Source organism: Lytechinus variegatus, chromosome 19 (genome assembly GCF_018143015.1).
Source record: "Lytechinus variegatus isolate NC3 chromosome 19, Lvar_3.0, whole genome shotgun sequence".
Classification (NCBI taxonomy): domain Eukaryota; kingdom Metazoa; phylum Echinodermata; class Echinoidea; order Temnopleuroida; family Toxopneustidae; genus Lytechinus; species Lytechinus variegatus.
Genome location: NC_054758.1, coordinates 5,135,976 through 5,159,563, shown reverse-complemented (window position 1 = coordinate 5,159,563; position 23,588 = coordinate 5,135,976). Strand labels below are relative to the sequence as shown.

Genomic DNA, 23,588 nt, shown 5'->3' with positions numbered 1-23,588 from the left:
CATCATCATCATCGGGCCTGATCACCATCGATTATCACCATCATCACCATCATTATCAATATCAACACGGTGGCACCGCCATCACCAAACCCCGCCGCCACTTTCACCGTCATTATATCATTATCAACACAAAATCATCACCATTTCCACAAAACCCACTATCACGTACCACCAACATCATCATTATCCTCACCACTATCATCATGATCATAATTAACACAAAATCACTATACCGCACCCGCAAACATCACCACCACCACCACCCGCAAATCAACCACCACAATCACCACCACTACCACCAAAATCAGCTCAGCAGATCACCATTGTCATCATCAAGATCTACTAATAATTATCATAATCATCGATCGTCACCTCCACTATGTCTTCTGATACGTCAACCCAAGTCTAATTACATTTTTTTTTCTCCGCTGGTTTTCTGTCGTCCGTTTGTTTTGATTTTTACCATGGGCGGAAATCCCAGGGGGGACAGGGGGACGTGTCCTACTCAAAATAGTAGGGGGACACAATATCAAATGTCCCCCCTACTATTTTGGGTCTTTGGTGATGCTAAGAAATATATCATTCAAAATGTGAATAAAACGTGCGTTTTCGGACGAGATGACCTTTTTTTTTTTGCTTGTCAAATATATTTTCGTCGAAATGACCTTAAATTTTAGGTAGGCCTAATAGCCTTTTTTTTTTGCTCGTCAATTTTCCACACCCTTGTCCCCCTACCTTTTGGGAGAGATTTCCGCCCTGATTTTTACAGTTACATAATAACTAGGTACTGTATCCAGCAAATGAAGTAACGGCTTACACCGCGACTAGTCTAATTAGTCGATACCATGACATTGATTGCGGTTTGATCACCAACAAAAACTCTCTTCATACTTCTCGGATGGTATGGGATGAAAGCGTGTTATTTGATATTCTTATGAGCAAGATGAACTTTGATGAATAGGTATTATCTCTTATTCTGAATTCGAATTGAATATTTCCATGCTTTTCGTGAAGGAAATTATATTGCTGCGTGACACAATCAAATTGTTAGACAGCCATCGTGATCACAAAGATTTCGTGACCGAGGATGATAAAGAATATATTCCAAGAAGCAAGTGAGCTAGGCATGCTTGGATTGGAGTTTCTCTAGTTTTTTTCTTTGAGAGGATCTGATCCATTCATGACGTTTTGCAACCGGGAGAAACCATAGTAAACAGGCAAAGTATTGATAGTTTTCATGATATTTTGTCATGTCGGTAATAAATCAAACAGTTTTTTTTAAATCTTATTTAGAAAAAAATAATAATTCCGATATCAAAGAGTAGGCCAATTAATTTTGACACATAGGCCTATGTGTTGTCTTGTGTGATACGTCCTATAGGACGTTATTTACTGAATTGTGTTCCTTAAATCTATGATTATGTTATATATATATATATTATATTTTGTCTTGAAGTATTTTCGACCTGTTTTTATTATGTTTATCATACTATTGTGAAACGGAAATAAATCAAATCAATAGGTAGAGCGTTATCATGGCCATATTGACAATCAGTTTGAATCCAGGGGGCCTATTTCGCAAAGTACTTGATATTATGGTACGTTTGTACGGCTCCCCATATCTTCACCTCACATTTTTCTTTCTCTGTCATTATATTACAACCATTTACAAGAATGCGTTATAGTACTTTTTTTTCTATTATATTAGGTACACTTCTCATATTTTACGATATTTATTTATGCTTACCTATATTAATTTGTATTGTATAATATTATTGTTTGTCTTGTATAATATTATTGTTTGTACTGAGTTGTTGACATTGTTGAAAATGTGGTATGTTTGATATGAATAAAACCTTGAACCTTGAACCTTTTTTATGATTAGGCCCATGGTAACTACCATAGAACATAACCCGACAACAAATCAAAATTAAGATTGAGTGTATTTACCATATCGACATGATTGCCATCTTTATGACAGGGCCATGAAAACGATTTTTTTACAGGGGGTGCTGATATAAATTTGAAAGCAAAACAAAACAGGGTTTCCACTAGACTTATGTGACAAGCAGAAAAAGGGGGTCGGATTGTATTGCAAAATGGTGGTCAATTTGGTATCAAGAAATTTGATAAGCAAAAAAGGGTTTCACTGCAAATTATAGGTCATCTTGCCACACCTACCAGAATTCCAGGGGGTGCACATGCTGCCTATGGTGAGCACCACCCGCTTTCCAGGGCAATGCTTTAAAGGAAACCAAAACCCAAGAAGAGAAGTAATCTTATTGGAAAGAGTAGAATAAGAGGAACAATTTAAAAAAAAAAGTTTCATCAAAATCGGTTATGAAATAAGCAAGTAATGGGAGTTTGAAAACTCTTGTTGTACTTTCTATGGGCATCCTCAAATTGGCAAACGTGCTTCAAAATGGCTGATTTTATGAACAAATCTCCATTTGTTTTGTACACAAATTTTCAGATTTTCCTCATTATCTTTCAAATTGCATCTTGCCTCCTTCTGAGCACAACATATGTCATGGGAAAATATAATCCACACCATATATGTCAAGGTCAGGAGGAGATAATGTGAAATATGTAAGATAAAGGGGAAATCTGAAAATATGTGTACAAAACAAATGGAGAGTTGTCCACAAAATCAGCCATTTTGAAGCAAGTTTGCCAATTTGAGGATCCACATAGTTACAATAAGACTTTTTAATTGTCCATAACTTGCTAATCTCATAACCGATTTTGATGAAACTTTTGAAATTGTTCCTCTCATTTTTCTCTTTCCAATAAGATTGCTTCTCTTCTTGGGTTTTGGTTTCCTTTAAGAAACGGCATAACATCAGCGATTACATTATCTAAATGTTGTGTTATACCTTGCACTTTCATACTATTAGGGTAACTAAGGGACGGAAAATGTTCAACATTAAAAAAAATCATCACATTGTATTTTCAACTCCATACTTTTCATATAATGTACGTGTATGTGTGGTCTGTTTATTGTACATGCGAAATCTAGCAAGTCTAGAGCAGAACTGATCATTTCTTGAGAAAAAACGATTTTTTTTTTCAAAATGTCCATGCACGTGCTTCGTTCGCTCACAATTCTTTTTTTTTAATAGCGCCCCATGCCCCCCCCCAAAAAAAAAATACGTTAATACGCGTGGAGCTGCTCCTGAATGGACACGATTATTGATACAATCCCCACAAAAGTGAAGTATATATTTTTTTGTAGAAACCCCACTTTCAATTAGGATTTTCATGATTTTGGTCAACACATTTTGTTATAGTCAATTCCGGGTCAGGAGATGATTCAAAATTGCATTAACAAAATCTTGCCGATGTCAATATGGTTAGAAATTTGTTTGCATGAGGGAGGAAGGTGCTAATACCTACGAACAATTAACAAGGTCGGAACAAAACTAATTAAAATAATTGGCCTTAACCAAATAGTGTATAGTGCCATCGAATACATGTATTGTATATTGCGTCTTCCTTTACTGAGATAGATGTCCGTAACCATAGCAACTTGGGGGAGATAGCATAAATAATTGAATGGTTGAAATATTCAAAGCCATGAAAGGTATCACTTTGAATCAGGACTATATTGAAATAATAAAACAACTCTAATTCGAGGTCTGTGTAGATTAATGCATCATTTTGATAATTATGGTCTATAATAATTCTATGCTCGCCAGAATACATTTATTCGCTCCTCCTAACAACTTTCATACCACAGCCAAAGAAATACCCCTTTCATAATTTATTGAACGGAATATCAAAATTTTATATTACAACATAATCATTTATCAGATTTTCTTTTAAAGGAAAAGCATTTTACACGTCCCAGTCAGCGTTGTGGAGATTCATTAGAATAATTTATAGTCTCGGGGTAAGATATTCTTCGGAATATGGCATGCACGACCTTTGATGACGGTAATCATTAGACCTTCATCACCTTCGGCACCTGCCTCTCTTAATCACCATGGCAACCGATGTAACAGAATCCTTGCAATTTCATTATGCTCATTCAGCTTCCATACAAATTACCGTTTAACAAATCTTCCTATTTTGTCAGTTTTTTGTGTTTTATAGTGATGAGTGCACTTTTCACCTTCAGCCCATCTTATTTATTTTCTATCAGTCTGCTCTCTCGCTCCAGCTCCCTCGCGGAATGTATCTTCCTCTTTCGGCTCGATCGCTTCCGTACTTTTTCGAGAAGGATTCTAGTTGAAAGTGCATGATGCACGTTCGATCAAGCAGATAAATAATACAATACCCCCCCCCCCCCCGCGCGCACACAGACCGACAGACACACGACAAAACAGGTAATGACTAAATTGGATCATACATAATTCATATCACTGGCGGATCCAGAGGAGGGGGGGGGGTCACATCCGGCCCGTGCCCCCCCCCCTTGGAGAGGCATTTAAATGTAAATTTTACATTCTAGCAAAGTGTGCCCCCCCCCCCTCTTGAAAGCGAGGATTGTCCCTCTTTTGGAAATCCTGGATCTGCCACTGATTCCTATATAAGAAAAGCAAAATAATGAATACTATCTACAATAATTGAATAAATGCTTGTTTATTAATCATGATACGTACATTATCATTTCATGATTAAATTCATATATTAACATATTAATCTAAACATTGATTTTTTTAGGAAGATCAGAATTTGATGAAATTTTTAGTGAAGTGAAAAGGGAATGTGCCTGATTATTATAAGGACAGTTTCTCTCATCTTTTTTTACTTTGTTTTTTTTTGGGAAATCAAATAGAAATCTTGGATCTTGTAGAATCTCGAATCAGAACTAGGCTAATGGCGAAAAATGTATTTCTGTGTATGTGATTCATCGTATGAACGGGGACTGCATGGAGAGCATAAATGAACATAGCTCTCACAAAGGGCACACATTATTATGTCTATACTCTATAGGCGCCCTGTTGCTGACCCAATATAATCAATACACATGAATACAAGCTTTTCTGTTCAAGAAGGAATGATAACGACGCTTCTTCATAGTGCACCGTGTCATTCAATATTGATTTCTGCGATTGTTATGTGTACTGCACTCTGACCATGACCTATGCATCATTTACAGAGCATAGGCAACAGAGGGCGTACTATTTTTATGACAAATTATTTAAGAAAACATTGCATCATTTCGTTTGTTGGTCAGTCGCTCACAAACATTTCCTTAGACGTCATTCTTCCGAATTTGGTCAACTTTGGTCAATTCGAGTTTGTTTCATTCTAGTTCATATTAGACAGCTACCCAGTACACTTGAACAATACACTGGATCTCGTACAAGGCAGTGAGGTCTGCGCGATATGGGGCTAGAAGTGATGTGCCAATTTTTTGATAAGGCTAATAAACTTGGAAACTTAATTATTTTCATTACTTCATTTCCTTACTCCTTCTTCTCCTTCTCAATTCACTTTAGATTACTTTGATGGCATCCAGCTCAACTTGACGTTGAAATCCAGACAGAGGACACCGTTCGTCAAATTCAAGATGATGACGTCATCAAGGAGTCCACTCGCAATGACGTCATTAGGCCTCCATTACGATTGTGATTATGACGACGAAATGGGTCTTCCGCCAATCACGGGTGGCAGTCTGGACAGAGACTTCATGCGCATCAACGTATTTCCTCCTCCTCTTCAGACGCGCAGCAGTTCTGAAACCCGAAAATTTTGCATTCCTCAAACCGACGCAGATTGGATTCAGATGGTAAATAGATTCAACAACGGACACCAAGAGATGTATTATCCGTCTAAAAGTGTGTACTCCAAACCTCCGGGTCCGAAACCGATCCGATCCATCAGCGCGAACTCCTATTTTGATCCGTTTACTTTGCGCACTGACGTTTCGGGCAGCACGAAGGCTCGTGACGTAGAGAACGGGATGACGCGCGTACAGATGGAGCGCGCGTATCAACGCGCATGTGCAAAGTCTACCGCAGGTGCAAGGTATCGAGAACTGCCGTCCAATTACTTACGCGAATTTCCAAGAGATCAGCAAAGAATTCCTATTTTGAGAACTAGCACGATGCCCTTCGTTCCTCGTTATGCAAATTCTTCAACCTCGGAATCGGGGTACTGCACCGGTGACGAAACAAAGAAAGCATCGACATGTCTAGCTTCTCAACAGCGAGAACAAAACTCTGTGCGTCCGAACCCTTTGTCGTCGCCATCGTCATCGAGACGGGCAGATGGAAATTTACCGTCGAAAAGAGAAGCGTGGTACAGCGCCCACTATCGTGCTAAAATCATAAAGCAGTCACCACCGTGGCGCTCTCTTTTGAACAGACGACCCCAAGGGATGAGAGCAAGTGGAGAGCTTTGCCCGAAGTATTGTCGATGCTGTTTCAAAGACACTTACGATTCAAGCAACAAGAACATTTTCAAGATCGACCTCACGTAGACTAGCTCAGTTTTCAATACAACTTTGAATATTCTCTATTTAAAGATTATATGCCTATATTAATTTTATACCATAGCATCCTTGAGAGCTTATAGGAACTGGAATGACGCCAGATTACAATGGTGGATGTGGATTTTAACGCGGATCCTTGTGGAGTATAAAATGCACCATAAGGACCCAAGAAAAGACATTCAACGTTCGTCACGATATTTCAGGCCACAGGAGGCGTATTTACCATTTTGGACATGTTGGAAGTCCTATAGAAACACGAATGAGTGTAAACGCTGGATCAGGCTTTTAGACATCCCGGATCCAAGATTTGATTGAAGATCCAAAACTGTTTAATAGGGTTATTAAATGGGTACTTCAGGCTGAAGATATTCATATCTCAATAAATACAGTAAATTCCGAAGCAAAATGATCAGTCAGATTACAAACAACAAATTTATTGAATTTTAAAGATTTACATTATTCCAGTGAACAGTTCTAGGCATGTCTTCATGAATATTCAATGAGCAAACTCATGATGTCATAATCATCACTTGTTCTTTTGTATTTTGATATATGAAATTCGGTTTATAAAAAAAAATCTACCAATAACTTGGATTGACAACTGATTAAGTGCATTAGTAATTTATTACTGTAACGTATTTCATAATCTACACATGTCTGAAAAAATAAAACAATTATTATTTCATGTAATAACATAAGAAAAAAGGAAATTTGGATGTGACATCATCAGCCAAACTAATGAATATTCATGGTGAAGTGAACATAACTGTTTTCACAGAATATTACTAAAATTTAAAATTCAACAACTTTGTTATCTGTTATCCGATTTGATGAAATTGTCAGCATTTTGCTTTGTGAATTTCACTCGATTTTTATTTTATCTAGATAAAAATATCTTCAACCAGGAGTATCCCTTATTATTGACAATATTTATCATGTTATAATTTGTTATGAGAATGAATTGCAAATTGTGTTATAGTAATGGTTTGAAACACTGCTCAATTATTTTAGCAAAGCGCTTGATGGACATAAAAGAATCACTAATTTTATTATCATGGTCATTGAATACTAATATTGTCTTTTTAAGGATATCTTTGAGGCCGTAGATGACGCTCTTCATGAAAACGTTAGTTGTTCAAAAATAATTATGTATTCTCATTTGTTATGAATGCACACAAAATAAAGGATATTCATGCTCACTTTTTAAGTGAGCATGTTATGTTACTTACATGTGGCGACATCCGTTCATATTTCATTATAAAAATCCATAAAAATTCGGTGTTATTAAAATGAAAGTACCATACGTCTAAATTGGTTACTTGCCTTCTAAAAATCATCTTGTATTATTCAGGGGCCGCGGAACCGGGGGGGGGGGGGCTCTCAGCCCCCCCCCCCCCCACTTTTTTCCAAAACCATGTACAAAAAACGCTTAAATGACCATACGATTGTGATTTTTAGCATGGTCAGCCCCCCACTTGAAAACCGTTCCGCGGCCCCTGACTTATATTGCATGTCATCCGAATAAAGTGAGCAGCCGCGGGCGGTAGCCATAATGTACATATTATGGCAGGGGCCAAACTATTTGAGGGAGGGGTGCTGAACATCCATCACGTACATTTACTGAAAAAGTGCTATGGGTGAAGCTTCATTCGCCTCACCCTTATCGGGGGAGGGGATTTCAATTGAGTGGATACCATGCGCTTAGGCGTCGGAAGGGGGGTCCTGCCCCCCCTAAATTATCTGTTGATAACCCTTTTTTCCATACCAAAATTTCAGGTGGACCCCCTTTGGCTAACCGCCGCCAATGACAATGAGGTCTCAAGTAAGCACCTTTAACACGTATTTTCCATATTCTGACAATGCGCCCCTTAACAAGACTGTATTGACGTGCATGTGTACTCTATCCTTATATAAACATAACGGTACCCTTGACAAGTATTCCCTGAATTGACTCTTAAAATTGTTATGCCACGGTCGTCGACTTTATCTTTACTTTCATTGGGTTTACCCCTCACACCTTGCTCAAATCGGACCCTAACCACGTATTTGGGGCAAAAAGTACATCCTTTATAAAGTTTTGTTTTGTTAGTAATATAACACGTAGTTTTTTTCATTATTTTATTGTTTTTGACACCCTTATTACGTTACACTCTAAAAACACCGAGTATAATTTTACCCAATTCATGTTTGTGAGTATGTTTTTTACCCCCACATTGGGCTATTTCAACGCAACATTGTGTAAAATTTACAAAATATTGGGTATTTTTTTACTCAACCAACATATTTTTACCCAGTATTGGGTAAACCTTTTTTTTTAGAGTTTGTACATAGCACCCTATCTTGAAATAGATCCTTTCGCGTGTTTTTTAGTCACGCATGGTATCCTCTCCGTCAATGGAAGTTGCCCCCCCCCATGGGACCCCTATTCGATTGACCTGTGACATTCGGCAAGTGCCGCGGAACAAATATTGAGGGGGGGGGCCTGGAACATCAAAAATTTTTCTCGTTGTTTGTGCCTGAACCTCTTATGAAAAAAAGGTCCTAGGGGGTATGCCCCCCCCCCTCCGTATTATGGAGTGGAAACATGGTGACGGTTCAGGAGGGCGAGGGATATTTACTACCGTCCGCCCCTCTCTTTAAAATTAATCCCACTTTCTTCAAAGATTTGTGATCCCTTAATTCATCATTCTTACTAGTTTGAAAGATCTTATGTAGAGTCATTTTACTCTTAAAATGCTACCGACTACACAGGAAATATCCTACTACTTGGCAGCTCTGCATTACAAATTTCTGGATATAAAATATGGAACAAAATAAGTCCTACAAAGGTCTCGCCAGAGTTGTAAATCCTGAAAAAAAAGATGTCAATTAAAGAAAAACACCTTGAGATTTATCAGAGAGCATGATCTCATTTGATTCTTTCTTGAATTTTTGGTGGCTCTTAAAAGAGCCGTTTTGGGAAGTTCCGAAGAGGAAAGCAACCCATTTACTTGGCTGCCTTGGAGGTCTTCTTGGGCAGGAGGACAGCCTGGATGTTGGGGAGGACACCACCCTGGGCGATGGTGACTCCACTGAGAAGCTTGTTCAACTCCTCGTCGTTGCGGACAGCCAGCTGCAAGTGACGGGGGATGATACGGGTCTTCTTGTTGTCGCGGGCGGCATTGCCTGCCAACTCGAGGATTTCGGCGGCGAGGTACTCGAGGACGGCAGCCAGGTAGACTGGAGCTCCTGCACCTACACGTTCGGCGTAGTTGCCCTTGCGAAGAAAACGATGGACACGACCAACTGGGAACTGAAGTCCTGCACGGGCAGATCGACTCTTGGCCTTGGCGCGGGCCTTTCCTGCTCCTTTACCACGTCCAGACATGATGATTTGATTGTGAGTTGGTTGACTACGGCAAGTACAAAGCGAGTAGTAAAATGTTCAAATTGTGGCGAGCTAGGTTTATATACCTCAGCGGAAGACCGTAAACCGATCAGGGATTCAGCGGGAGCCAATCAGACACGAGGTGGCTCAGCTCGCCGAGCGACATATTTGCATATTCGTCGAGCATACGCTTATGATCGCAACACGTAATATGCAAATCGAACACCGGGCGTTGGGTCGTGCAGTCGCATTGCATCGCACGCCCTTTGTGATTGGTCGGTAAAGCGTGCATTCGGACCTCATGAATAATACATTAAGTGAGGCAGCCGCTCGGGTGGTGTTCCCTAAGTGCGCACTCGAACGAATGGCTCGCAGTGATTGGTTCTTTTCGCGTGCAGTCGGCCCTCATTACCATTAGTGAGTCCGCGCGATCCTCGCAAGCAGTATAAATACAATTCGATTCGATTGTCACCACATTCTCATCATCTTATTCGAAGAGATACACACCATGCCTGCCAAAGCACAAGCCGCTGGAAAGAAGGGATCGAAGAAGGCTAAGGCCCCAAGGCCTAGCGGAGACAAGAAGAGGAGAAGGCGCCGAAAGGAAAGCTACGGAATCTACATCTACAAGGTTCTGAAGCAGGTCCATCCCGACACTGGTATCTCAAGCCGTGCCATGTCCATCATGAACAGCTTCGTCAACGACGTCTTCGAGCGCATCGCCGGTGAGGCATCCCGTCTTGCCCACTACAACAAGAGGTCCACCATCAGCAGCCGTGAGGTTCAGACATCAGTCCGTCTCCTCCTCCCCGGTGAATTGGCCAAGCACGCCGTCTCTGAGGGCACCAAGGCTGTCACCAAGTACACCACCTCCAAGTAAATTGGAAATCGTCTCCTAGTTTGCTCGAGACAAACGGCTCTTCTAAGAGCCACCAAATATTCAAGAAAGAATCAATGAGAAATTGTCTCAAATCTTTAGTTTAAATTAAAGTTACTAATGAGGAGAGTGCTGAAAGTGGTGAAAATAAGAGAAATTGTGAGGTAAAAGAAAGAATCCGGGAAAAGTGGTAAGTTGTGGGAGGGATAGAGAGAGAGAAATATAAGATGGTGGTGAAGAAAGCGGGAGAATGCCCTGAGACATTTCTCTTCACCCGGCCCGCATGTTTACCCCTCATTTTTTTCAAACCTAATTTACCAAAAAACGCAAGTATTATTATAAAAATAAATTTCATTCATTGCTTTCACTCCTGGCCTACAGGGGTGGGGGCACTCACTATAGCTCCCTCCTAGGTTTCAAATACCGTATGGGAAGACAAGAAAATGAAGAGGTATGTTGCCCACAGTTACTGTAATATACCTCAATTATGAAGCGCTTATAACCTGGGGGAGACCAGGAGCAAGATATTATTATCTCCGCTTTGTGATATGCGCTCACCTAATAATATTTTTTGATGAAAAACTAAAATCTGAAGAATTTTATAAGATCCAAGATTTAGGTCTGTTGTAAGGTTTGTAGTTGTTAAAGGGTGAATACACAGAATTTACTCTTCGGTTCGAGACAAGCTGTTTTATATGAGTTAAGTGGGAGTTCTCACTTGCAATTATACTGAAAACAAAATTTGAGTTCTCTAGACAATGCCATTTAGGCAGCATGTTAGCTCTTTTCTTTTAACTAAAAATAAAAATAATGTATCCTTAAAGGGATACTCCAGGCTAAATAATATGATTTGATGAGATAAAGAAAGTCAGACAAACAAAATACTGAAAATTTGATCAAAATCGGACAAGGAATAAATGTTAGCTATGGCATTTAAAAGTTTGCATTATTCTGGTGGCATGACTTCATGAATATTCGTTGAGCAAACTGATGATGCCATATCCCCACTAATGTGTTCTTTTGCATTTTATCAATAAAACTTAGGTCTATTCGATTTCTTTTCCTCCAAGAACTATAAACATTGGATTGACAACTGATTGCTGCACCTTATTTAATTAAAAAGGAGCCCGTAAGGGAGGCTCATCATTCACACATGTATGAAAAATGAAACAATTTTGATTTCGTGTGATAAATAAGAACAAGGAAATCGGGGATGTATATCATTAGCCCACTTGATCACGCCAAATATTGCCAAACTTTAAAAATAATAATAATAATAATTTTTTTTTGGGGGGGTTATCAGATCTTAACTCCTTGAAGTTTACTCTATTTATTCAGATATAAATTGTTTTCAGCCCAGAGTACCCCATTGGCGGATTTCCTCAAACCTTCACCATTATTTTTATTACTTTTCTGCTATTTATGTTTACCACAAAGTTTTGTCAGGGTGAACTTCCACGGGGGAATTCTACTTGTTTTTTTATACAGACCAGGTCTTTCCCATATTCTTAAATCATTGTTCACGAGCATATTCTTGCTAATTTTTTTAATTTATTAATATTGCACATAAATGAATTCATTGTTCTTGGTTTTCAGTGGAAAGAAATACGTAGATGCCAAGGGATCGACCAAAGTTGATTTCAGATTGCTGCCCTCTCGAGTCGAGTCGAGCAGCATTCCCATGCATTGAATCAAACTGGTTATTTCATTAAAACATGGCAGCGCCCATCACATTTCTTATTTCTACGAAAGCAATATGAAATTGTTTACATGACTACTTTTAAATAGTAATTTTCAGCATGGAGGGTGTAAGAATAAAACTAGATGATATCATTCAATTCGTGAGTAAATTCACGTCAATTGTAGAGTGCAGCCTAGTAAACTTTTACACGAATAACATGTGGGATCGCGTAATCAAAACAACCGGCCCAAGCTTTGCATCTCAAATTTTGCAATTGTCAGTCCGTGAACTGGCAGAATTTCCTTCTGGTAAAGATTTCCTCCCAAATCAAGTCGAATCTAAGGACGTAGAATTTTCAGATTTGCGGGAATTTTTGAAAGAAATGGTAGCAAACCGTCTGGAATCGGTGATACTGCCTTTTGAAAAAGTGGCCCAAAATTGTGGAAAAGATGACCATCGCACGCGCACACGCACTTACCTGCAAGAGGTGGCACATGACGCCCTGAGTTTCGGCGAGGGTCGGATGGAGGAGCCGGTGAAAGAAGCGGCACCTCGGAAGGAGCGAGAGTCTAGTCTGACGAGCGTCAACAGCACAGTCGCAGAGGCAGAGCTGACCAAACGGATAATGAGCAAGAAGAAGTCTCATGAAGTAGCATCGATGGCTCAGAAATCTGCTGACATCTTGTCAGTGACTGGCATTAAGCAGGTTCGTTTTGACTTGAGTTTGAGCCTACATAACATGAGCATGATGAGCAGCATGTGGTCGATTGTGGGGTTGATCAGTCAGATTTGCGCTACTTATGCCAACATAAGTAGCGCATCTAATTTTGTCTGAAGGAGAGCAGCAATAGACATTTCTACTTTGATCGATGAACAGGCTTCGTCCTACAACATCGTTGGAGTAAACTAAACTAAACTAAACTATTCTCGAGTGCACTTTATTGCGATTCTGCAGTCAGTCAGTGTTTCCACAGCTCCAAATTAAATTTCCCGAAATTGGATTCCAAATTTCCTGAAATTTATAAATATTTTCTGGAATTTTCAAGTTTAATTTTTAACAAAAATCGGGTAATAATACAACGAGTGGAAATTTGTTCCAGGTGGCAAAAATCAGGGAATTTAGCATTTTTTTTGTCCCTTCGGGCCTTCCTCTTTAAAAATAGGAACAACATTACAAAATGTGGAGCACAAGTGAAAAATGTTGAGCTACGTATGGAGGTTAAAATCATGTAAATATAACATGAATATTAATAGTTGCTAACTTGCTATATTTAATTGTTTCATTTTGATTTTCGGATTTCCTGGAATTTCCTGGAATTTTTTAATTTCCCGGAAATTACCTGGAATTGTTTGGATTTCCCGGAATTCGGGTAATTTCCTTCAAAGTGGAAACACTGTCTGCAGTGGTGTCTGATTTTTTTTTATGGGGGGGGGGTGGGTCTGGATGTGTCTGTCTTTATTGCACCTAACATGCAAGTAATTCCTGAATATTTTGTATAGAAAAAAAGTGGAATTCTATTCAAAAACTATTTTGATGCTTGACTGTTTGACATTTTATTATTTTTTTTAATTATGAAAAGTCTTAATAAATATTAATGTAGGCCAAGGCTTAATGAAATTTGAACACAAAATAAACCAAAACAAATGAGTCAGTCATTGTACATTCCACAGCTACAGTGAAAGAAATTTCATTGCTAGTTTTCAATTGATTTTAAAAATTCCTTAAATTAATTAAAAGAGGTTATGTTTCATGGAAATATAGTGAGTATTGTGAGTACATCTGATTCTGTTTTTATCCTGTTATAAAGATATTTAAACATAACAAATAAATTTCTTTCTTTAGAAATAAAATGCCCCCCCCCCCAGAAAATGTGGAAACAGAAGATTTTTTTAAAAGAAATGTCAGCCACTTTTGACTAATGAATGCTATCGATCTGTAAAACAAAGCCAAATTTTTAGTTGAATAAGCATTTATGGCTAGCTCTTTCCAAAAGAATAGAACTTAGAATCACCAATGCTTTATTTACAACTTGAATAATGAATACAGATCTAAATTTGTGAAAGGGCTGTTAAGCTTATAAAAGTCCACCATAGGAGAAAGTTGATATGAATAAAAAGAGAAATATCCAACAACCACAACACTAAAAACTTCATCAAAATTGGATGTAATTGTAAAATAAGAAAGTTATGACATTTTGCTTAATTTCACAAAACAATACATATGCACATCAAACGAGGGGACTGATGACATCACCCACTCACTATTTCTGTTGCATTTCATTATATAAGAATATATTTTCATTTTCTCCCCCTTGTAATATGAAACAAAGTTTTATTCTTTCCTGAGCATGAGGAGTTGCATTATTTTAACAATTTTTGGTTCCGCCAAGTTAGTCATTTTAGTCAAATCTGTAAAAAATTGAAATATTGTATAACAATTTTTGGTCTTTCATAGGTCTCTCCTCTGTTGAATGGGGGCCTTACAGGACTTAGACTGTAGTCCTACATGTATGAAAGATCTCTATATAGGACTCCTATATAGAGATCTTTCAATGGTCTTTCAGAGATCTTTTATGCGACAAGTGATCTTTCAGAATTCTTTCCATGGACTTTGCCTGGTCTTTCAATGATCTTTCAATGAACTCTCACGAGTATTACAGTGATCTCCCCCAAAATCTTGAGAGACTGTTGAAAGATCATGGAAAGACTGATAAGAACTTTGAAAGTTCATTGAAAGACTACCAAAAGACCAATTTCCTGAAAAACTGTTTTGAACAGTTTCAAAAAGTTTTGGTGCTCATGGAGACCATGAAGACCACTGAAAGATCCATTAGGAATCGTGAAAGAACTCAGAGATCTTTGAAAGTTTGTTGAAAGACCTGTGAAAAATCAAGCAAGTTTCATGGTCTTACAGCAGTCTTTCATTGGTCTTGCTCTCTGTGGAATAGGGGTTCAAGAAACAAAAGAAATAGTGAATGAGGGACATCATCAAGTCTCTCATTTGCATATCACTGAGTTGTGTATATAACCATTTTCCGAAAAATAAGCGAAACTTTAGAATATAAGTTTCTTTATATTGAACATCAGATTCTGATGAAATTTTCAGTGTTACCTTGTTACACTCGTTCAATTTTTCTCTATTAATTCAAATCAACATTTTTCTAGGGGAGACTTGACATTTAATTTTGTTGAAGTCTGACAATACACGTAGTTCAGTTGTTTAAATTATTTTAAAACTCCAATCTTTCTTAAGTGTTCAGTGAACATCTGTTTTATTCCTTTTCATTGACTGACTTTTTGTGTACTATTTCATTGTTTTCTCATTTGCTCCACCTTACAGGTTATTGATATCGGGAGTGGAAAGGGCTATCTGGGTCAGTTTCTCAGCATGCAGTATGGCATTAACGTCGTCAGTGTTGATTCATCAGAAACCAACACGAATGGCGCCCTCAAGAGGAACAACCGGCTATCCAAACAATGGAAAGGGATTGTGAAGAATGCCACACAGAAAACTTGTGAAGATATTAGTGCGAAGCAAGAAGACTGCAGATTAAGAAGTAGAATTACTACTTCTAATACTAGCAGGTCTGGGGAAATTCAAGATAAAGGCTGTACAGAACCTGAAAATGAAAGGACTAAACCATCATTTGAGAAAAGTTGTGGTTCATCTCCAACTGGGTTAGGGAAAGTGGCTTGTTCTGCTGTTGACAGGTCGGTGGAAGAAGCACCAACTTCAAGTTCAGTGTCTTTATCTATGCAACCATTTTCACCATCACCTTCTTTAACAGTAGCAGCATCATCACTTTCATCATCATCATCAGTGTCATCTTCATCATCATCATTTTTGGTAGCATCACTATCATCATCACCATCATCAATAGCACCTTCATCATCTTCACCATCTTCATCATCATCAAGAGCAACTTCATCATTGCTTTCATCATCATCATTACCATCATTATCAGTAGCATCACTATCATCAATAGCATCTTCATCATCATCAACACCATCAACCTATACTTTAGAGTCATCATCATCATCTTCTTTGACTTCAACGACCTCATCAATACCATCACCTCTGTCATCATTCAATACCCAAATACCAACACTTTCTGCACAACCCTCAGTGGCATTGTCAAACCCATCACCAGAAATATTTCTACCTTCTGCAAAGCAAGTGCAACCAGCAGAAGAACATCAGCTAGAAACCTCTTGCCTCTTACAATCTTGCCAACCAAAAAAAGAGGATGAGCGGAACAAGTCTGGTCTTAGCGATTAACGATCTTGCCATGAATCGATTTGCCATAAACCAACTTGCCAAAAGAGAGATGACACACCAGGAACTGACAGGAGAATTGGAAACCAGAGTGAGTCAGGAGGGAACAAGCATGCAGCCTGTGTTTCTGTAACAGGATTTGTTGATGAAGAGACAGAGGTCGGGGACTTCTTGCAGTGTGATGAGAACGCACAATACTTTGATCTGTCAGAGGTAAATATTTAACCCATCATTTACTCTATTTAGTGAATTCCATAGGCTTTGTGCAATGATTAGCTAGACTTACATTAGGTAATTAGTTACAGGAAAAGAGCATTTATCAAGCTGTTAAGCCTATGGACTAGATCACTGACTGACTTGAGAGAAAGAGATAATCTTACTGGTTAATGTTCACAGTGAAAGTGCAATATAACAGTGAATCAAGCAAAGAGTTGCTATTGATCTAACATCAAACACAAATAGAGTAAAATCATACATACATAACATACATAACAGGTACTTATATAGCGCTTTACAAAAAATATGGTCAAAGCGATCTAATCATCAATTGAGATTGTTCTCATTCTTTAGTGTGATTGATAAACAGATGTAACTCTTTATAAAATGAGATCCTGATGAATTACAACTTGATTGATCCAGTCTCCAAGTTTTTTATATTACTTGAAAGAATCTTTATGTGATTTTCGTAGCACTTAAAGACTGACAAGAAAGGGTAATGTCATCATTTTAAGAAATATAGTTGAAGTTTAGACTGAACAAAACCAGTAGTACTTGATGACTCATTTAGAGATGGAGAAAAAAAATAGTTTTTTTTTCTTGAATCAAAGTTTGATGAAGACAAGATTTTGCCACCTTCAAGGATGATCATTCTGAAATAAATTTGATTCTTTGCAGCCATTCATGATGGTTGGACTGCACACCTGTGGTGATCTGGCCCCCTCTATGCTGAGAATCTTCCAGTCCAATCCCAGCATGCATTGCTTGTGTAACGTCGGCTGCTGCTATCATCTGGTCACTGAAGAGTTTGCTAGGGAGGACGAGTGGGACCGAGAGAACGCAGGGATGAAGGTGGCGGGGTCGTGTGGTTTCCCAATGAGTGAATATCTTCGGGAGAAGAAAGTTGCTCTTGGGCGGGGCACTCGGATGGCAGCTTGTTTGGTAAGTAGAAATTTGACCCCCTCCTCCCAACCCCTCCATTCCTCCACAATAAGTTACTAACTAAAGTTATAGTTCAAAATGGGAATGTTAATATATAAATCTCCCTAGCTCAGTACGAAATAAATGTTAAGACTTCAAACATATTCTGGTGCAAACAGGCATACTCAGGTTAACAAAATGCTTTTTCAATAGACAAATCAATCGGATTTAGCGGACAGCAGGCCTGGCAAACAGTCCTTTTATATCAATCAACTACATCGTGCCTGCACCTATGAATGTTTTTACATGTATATGGTGCGATATAAATGCTGTGGATCATTATCATCATCTTGTCAATTTCCGGTGATACAACATATGCCAGGGCAACTTGTCTAAGGTATAGCGTTAGGCTTAGGGTTGCAGATATGCAATGTGGTTTTATGTGAGGTTTAGGTTTAGGATAGGGTAGTGTTAAGTCTGGGGTTGAAGTTGGTAATTACATGTGTGGAATTTACAACTTGTTGCTGCAGTAAATGTCAAAGAACTTATAAAATCCAATTTCAAGCCAAACTGTTTCTTCTCTTCTTTGTTTACTGTTGTTCAGGCAGCAGATAGAATAGCTTCACAGAAGACAGTAGATGTGACAGGGTTGTTCTACCGAGCTGTGTTTCAAGTCATCTGCAGAGATCACTTTACTATTCCTACCAGGTGAGAAGAATATGTGGATCAATTCATGGGATGTGACTTTAGACATACAATCTTTAAACAGTCACAATATGAGACCACGCAAGAGCTTTTGAGTTATTAATGCATTTCTTTATTGAAGTTTATGAATCAGATGACATCTTTTATCTGATAAAAACAGTTTTTGATTATTTGGGATAAAATAAAGTTCAAGTCATTTTAACAAAATAAGTTTGCAAATAAGAGGTGACTTTCACTGTCCAATTTGCTCTTGGCCAATCAGATGAAAGAATAGGCAATAGCTACATCTGTGAATGAAAATAAAAAACAAAACCTTTCATGAAGTTATGATGGCTCCCCAGAATATTTCTTTGACTATTCAACATTGAATCGAGGAGTTTTCAGTTTCAGACCACGGTCTAACTGTGTGCTGAAATTATGGGGAACCAAAATTTCAAAATATTCTGTTTATATTGTATATTTCCTGTCAACTTTTTTTTTCTCCTTTTGCTTTCATAATGAAGAAAAATACTTCAGTTATCATTCCCAGACAATTATGAACAATTTGAGTGTCCAATAAGTTAATAAATTGGATGTGCACTGTTAGTGATTTGTCCCCCAATTGGCTCTCCATACTTAAAACTCAACTTTAAATCAGGGATTTTAATTCAATACGGGCCATTGTGTTGGGAGTGTCGTTAAACATCAATCAATCAACTTTGATTCATTCTCCATTCTTACTTTACTTCAGAAAACAGATCATCGGGAAGCTTGCACCAAAGTGCAAATCCTTTCTGGAGTATACAAGGAAAGCACTTAGAAAATTAGAGATGGACAATAGTAAGGTTGGTTGATCAATTTATTCATTAGATACTTAACCTGTTGACTACCAAATTCTTTGATACCCATAGGCTGTGTGCAGGGACCATCTGGTTCCAGTAAGCGATGGGTTAACCTGTTGACTACTTATTTTTCTATTATTTTCATAGGCTTTATACAGAGATTACTTCAGCAGGGAAATGATTTATTATATGTAATTTTGGTTCTTATATGTATTGTTTCGCTCTAGCGTTCGAGTCATTCGTGCGATTTAACTCGGATGAGTGCATGTCGAAAAGCTTCAGTACGTCAATGTTTAGGCTGTTTTACCATTTTGCGGTACCAAACACTTATATGTAATTACTTTGGATTCTTTTGTGAGTACTTGGGTTTTAGATTATTTATATGTATAATATGATAACCAATGTGTTGGTTCAGTTGGTTAAGTGTCCACCTCACCCCTGGGAGGTCAGAGGTTCAAGCTCCGGCCACGTCAGACCAAACGATGTTAAAAGATGAGAGTTGCTGCTACCCTGTCTTGTTATTTAATGATTTAAGAGATAGAGCAACATCGTTCTGGCTCTGCTTAGTGGCTGCCGGACCCACAATCAATTTGGCAAAACAAATTTTCAGAGCATTTCTATTTCAAACAATAAAATATGGATTATTATTTATTATACCTGACATCCAGAATCAATCTCTTGACCAAATATCCACTAAGTCTTATTTAAACTTGCAAAATTAGACCTAAGTATAAATAGCCAAAGTATATTCTGGAAATAAGACCAAGTGATAGTTAGATGAAATGACACCTGGGGCCTGTTTCATGAAGCTGTTTGTAAGTTAAGAGCGACTGTAAGAACGACTGGTGATCCTTTCTCATGCGCTGAACCATCGTCAATGAATATCTTATTCACCACGAAAGGATCACCAGTAGTTCTTAAAGTCGCTTTTAACTTACGAACAGCTTTATGAAACACCCAGCTAGGCCAAGTTGATTCAGCCTATTAAATAAAGTCCATCTGAAAATGAGACAAAGTGGTTTTTGCTTGATACATTATTTGCACTTATGCTATCAACTTTTAATTCAGATATCTGATGAAGAGATCTGTGCTTATGAGGCCAAATATAGGCCTTCCTACGGACACCTGGCCGCTTACAACCAGTTGAGGGCAGCATTGTCACCAAGCATCGAGGCCATTATCCTACTTGACAGGCTTCTCTACTTGAAAGAACAGGTATGATATAAGGTGGGAATTAAATGTGATGTAGTAAAGAGGGATTTTCTTTATTCTGATAAATGATTCATTTGTTGTGTACTTTATTTGCATGAATGGAAGCTACATGCATGCATTGATCTAGTCTGCTGTGCAAACCCTTCACTCGATTAAAGGGTCTGAATTGCAGCCTACTCATGCCTTGTGTACTGAAGGCCCTCTAGCAAGTTTTGTATGTGCTACTCTTTGCGTGGAGACACACTTGTTGATCAAAGTTTCAATCAGGGTCTGTACCTGCAGACTAGCATTGATCTGTGGCTAGCTGCAGTGCAGATCAATCACTGCAAAGCATATTGAATTATCAATTTTGGATGCTATGCTGTTCAGTGATCACATGAATCCATTTTGTGGTATGTACATATAGGCCTGTAGTCTGCTGTTGGGTTTAATTCAAACTCTGGTCGAAAGTTGTGGTTTAAGTATGGACAGCCAGTTGCTACATAAATCTCTTACTGTAGAGGATCATAGTATCAGCTCATTTGACTCAAATCATTCTTAACTGTCTGGGAAGGATAAATAAGATCATTGTCTTCACCATTACTACATTTGGAAAGAACGCAGTAAACATAATTAATGTACAGTGTAAACAAAATTTGGAATGTTTGGCTTCCGATCAACTTAGACCACGGTCTAAGTTAAATTCGAGACCACGGTCTAAGTTAGATTTGAGTTCAGATTACGGGCCAGAGTGTCTATATCAAATGATTTTGTAGAAGGGTGGAGGTTTGTGACATTTCATTTGCTTTTCTTCCCGAAGTTTCACAGCTGTATGAAAATATTCATTTAGGAAAACTTGGAACGTACAAAGAACTAATTCGTCTTTAAATTGTTTTTTTTCACTGTCTAGCCTAACATTGAGATGGCATGCATTGTTCAGCTCTTTGACCCAGTGACCTCTCCTAGATGCTATGGTATCTTCGCAGTCAAGGGAACTGATCGTTGAGGAAGATATACCAGGAGAATGAAGAGATTGTATTAAGGCCTATCATTTACATTACCAGTCGAGTTACTGGACATAAACATTTGTTTATAACTTCCAAGGATGTGGAATCAGAAAATTTACAATACAATGATGTTGTCATGGTAATAAATGGTAAAGATTAAATTCCAATCAAGGAGTTCCAATTAATTGCCACGTGAAGGTATTTTGTCACAGTACTATTTGAGTCCATGGATAGTGGTCCTACACGTTTTTTCTTTGTAAATTCCAAGGAAACTGCAATCTGAAAAAAAAATCTGTTTTTTGTTCCAATCGAGTTTCATTGCAATGAATGAATCCCAATCAGGGTCTCATTTCATAACGCTTTTTGTCAAAATTAAGTGACAATTAGCATAATTTTACAAGGAATTTTTCAGGGGTGTGAGAGTTCAGATTTTTATCTGATTTCAGATTTTTTTGTTTTGATTTTCAGCTTAATTTCAGCTTATTTTGGGCTTTCCTCTGTACAAAAAGTATGGGAGATCTTTCTATTTCAGACTTTCTACACTCTTCAGCTTTTTTTCAGAATTTTTTATTTGTGACCACTCACACCCCTGATTTTTATAAAAGTGTTGTTTTACAATCAGGGTAACCCCCCAAAAATTGTTTTGACTAACATTTTTTTATGTGATGTAAACAAGTGAAAAGATATTTCTTTTACGCTCACATTTCTCAACAATCAATAGTGGGAGTTTTGCAAAACTTGAATCAGCTGCAAGCCAATTTATGTCATATAATCTTTAAGTGCAATTGTGTGATGGTCTGTTTCTTGCATAAAAAAAATTGCCAGACCATAGCATAATTCATATGTGATAATGTATGTTGATGAATTATGTCATTAAATAATGACATCATGAAGCAAATTAAGTTTCTGTTTGTAAATAAATTGATATTTATTTTATTGATAAAATACAACAATGTACAGCAATTATTAAATTAATTAAAAGCTACGGATGGAACACCAAGCTCGTCAAGTTGATTGTGCAATTATTTCATGAGATTGGAATGTGTTTTGACCAATGAATCAACCACTCCTCCCCCCCCCCAAAAACAAAATAATAGAAAACAAAACAAAATAAACCAATAACCCAAATGGAAATGCTTATCAATTATTCAAATCTAGCATGGGTGTTGCTATAATCAAATACTCGCCAATAAAGTCAAATAGATTTTTCAGATCGTAAACTGCAAAATATCAGTTATCCACATTTTCCAAGTCAAATTTCGCCTTTGTTGAAATAGATACCGGTAAGTGGGACACAGAGATTTGACTTGAGTAAGGTCTACATGTCACATGCGAATCTTCCATTGGTTGTCACATACACGTAACATATATCAACAGAAATGGAAGCATATAAATTGGAAGAATTTTATTTTTTTCAGCATTGTTTTTCAACAATTGACTGAAGACAAGATTAAATTCTTAATAAAAGAATAATTTTCAATAATTTATTTCATTACTACAATGTAATACTATTTTACATTTTTTAGATGAATTTCATAGTACATTCTTCATCAATCTTCAATTTTGATAAATGGTAAGGCCGCTAGATTGAGGTCCATATATCTATCGAACATACCTGGGTCCCGTCTTGTTGCGATTGATCCGATCACCCACAACTACGGCAAATCAGCAATGTCAACATTTAAAATGCATGTTTGTTGAAAAAAATTCTAGATATGCTGTATACTTACACATTCTTCATTTCGTGAAAATTTAGTGTACTTCTCTTTTTTATATATTTTTTGTAAAAAACATGACATTGATGGATTTCCATACAAGGTTGAACGGATCAATCGTAACTCTTTGTAAGATGAGACCCTGGTAATTTCTGATCTGGGTTGAATTCCTGGGGCCCCCGTTTCATAAAGGACTTGCAACTGTTGTAACTTTGCCATTATGGCAACGACCATTGCAACAAGGCTCAGCAGCCCATCAAAATCAAGGTTACTATAAATTTCATTTTTTTATGATTCGTGATGACCATTTTTTATTTTCTTTTTAAGACAGGTGTGAAATGATAAAAAATGTCTAATTTTTCTCTGCAA

General features: G+C 37.7%; 4 protein-coding genes across 4 annotated transcripts; 3 read left to right on the top strand and 1 right to left on the bottom strand.

Annotated features, from left to right (window-relative positions):
- Nucleotides 1–5,417: 5,417 nt before the first annotated feature.
- On the top strand, nt 5,418–6,929 carry LOC121405933. The gene has a single exon (XM_041596926.1). The coding sequence runs from the start codon at nt 5,519–5,521 to the stop codon at nt 6,428–6,430; it is 912 nt and encodes a 303-aa protein (XP_041452860.1). The 5' UTR covers nt 5,418–5,518; the 3' UTR covers nt 6,431–6,929.
- A 2,414-nt stretch (nt 6,930–9,343) lies between these two features.
- Nucleotides 9,344–9,857, bottom strand: LOC121406016 (late histone H2A.L3-like). The gene has a single exon (XM_041597016.1). It carries the CDS (start codon nt 9,807–9,809, stop codon nt 9,429–9,431), a length of 381 nt encoding a protein of 126 aa, XP_041452950.1. The 5' UTR covers nt 9,810–9,857; the 3' UTR covers nt 9,344–9,428.
- Nucleotides 9,858–9,955: 98 nt separating this feature from the next.
- Nucleotides 9,956–10,777, top strand: LOC121406009 (late histone H2B.L3-like). Its single transcript, XM_041597006.1, has one exon. It carries the CDS (start codon nt 10,318–10,320, stop codon nt 10,687–10,689), a length of 372 nt encoding a protein of 123 aa, XP_041452940.1. The 5' UTR covers nt 9,956–10,317; the 3' UTR covers nt 10,690–10,777.
- Nucleotides 10,778–12,398: 1,621 nt separating this feature from the next.
- On the top strand, nt 12,399–21,607 carry LOC121406237 (methyltransferase-like protein 25). The gene is made up of 8 exons (XM_041597256.1): nt 12,399–13,073; nt 15,708–16,202; nt 16,653–16,856; nt 17,538–17,801; nt 18,385–18,488; nt 19,216–19,309; nt 20,375–20,521; nt 21,408–21,607. The coding sequence occupies exons 1-8, from the start codon at nt 12,486–12,488 to the stop codon at nt 21,501–21,503; spliced, it is 1,992 nt and encodes a 663-aa protein (XP_041453190.1). The 5' UTR covers nt 12,399–12,485; the 3' UTR covers nt 21,504–21,607.
- Nucleotides 21,608–23,588: the final 1,981 nt, after the last annotated feature.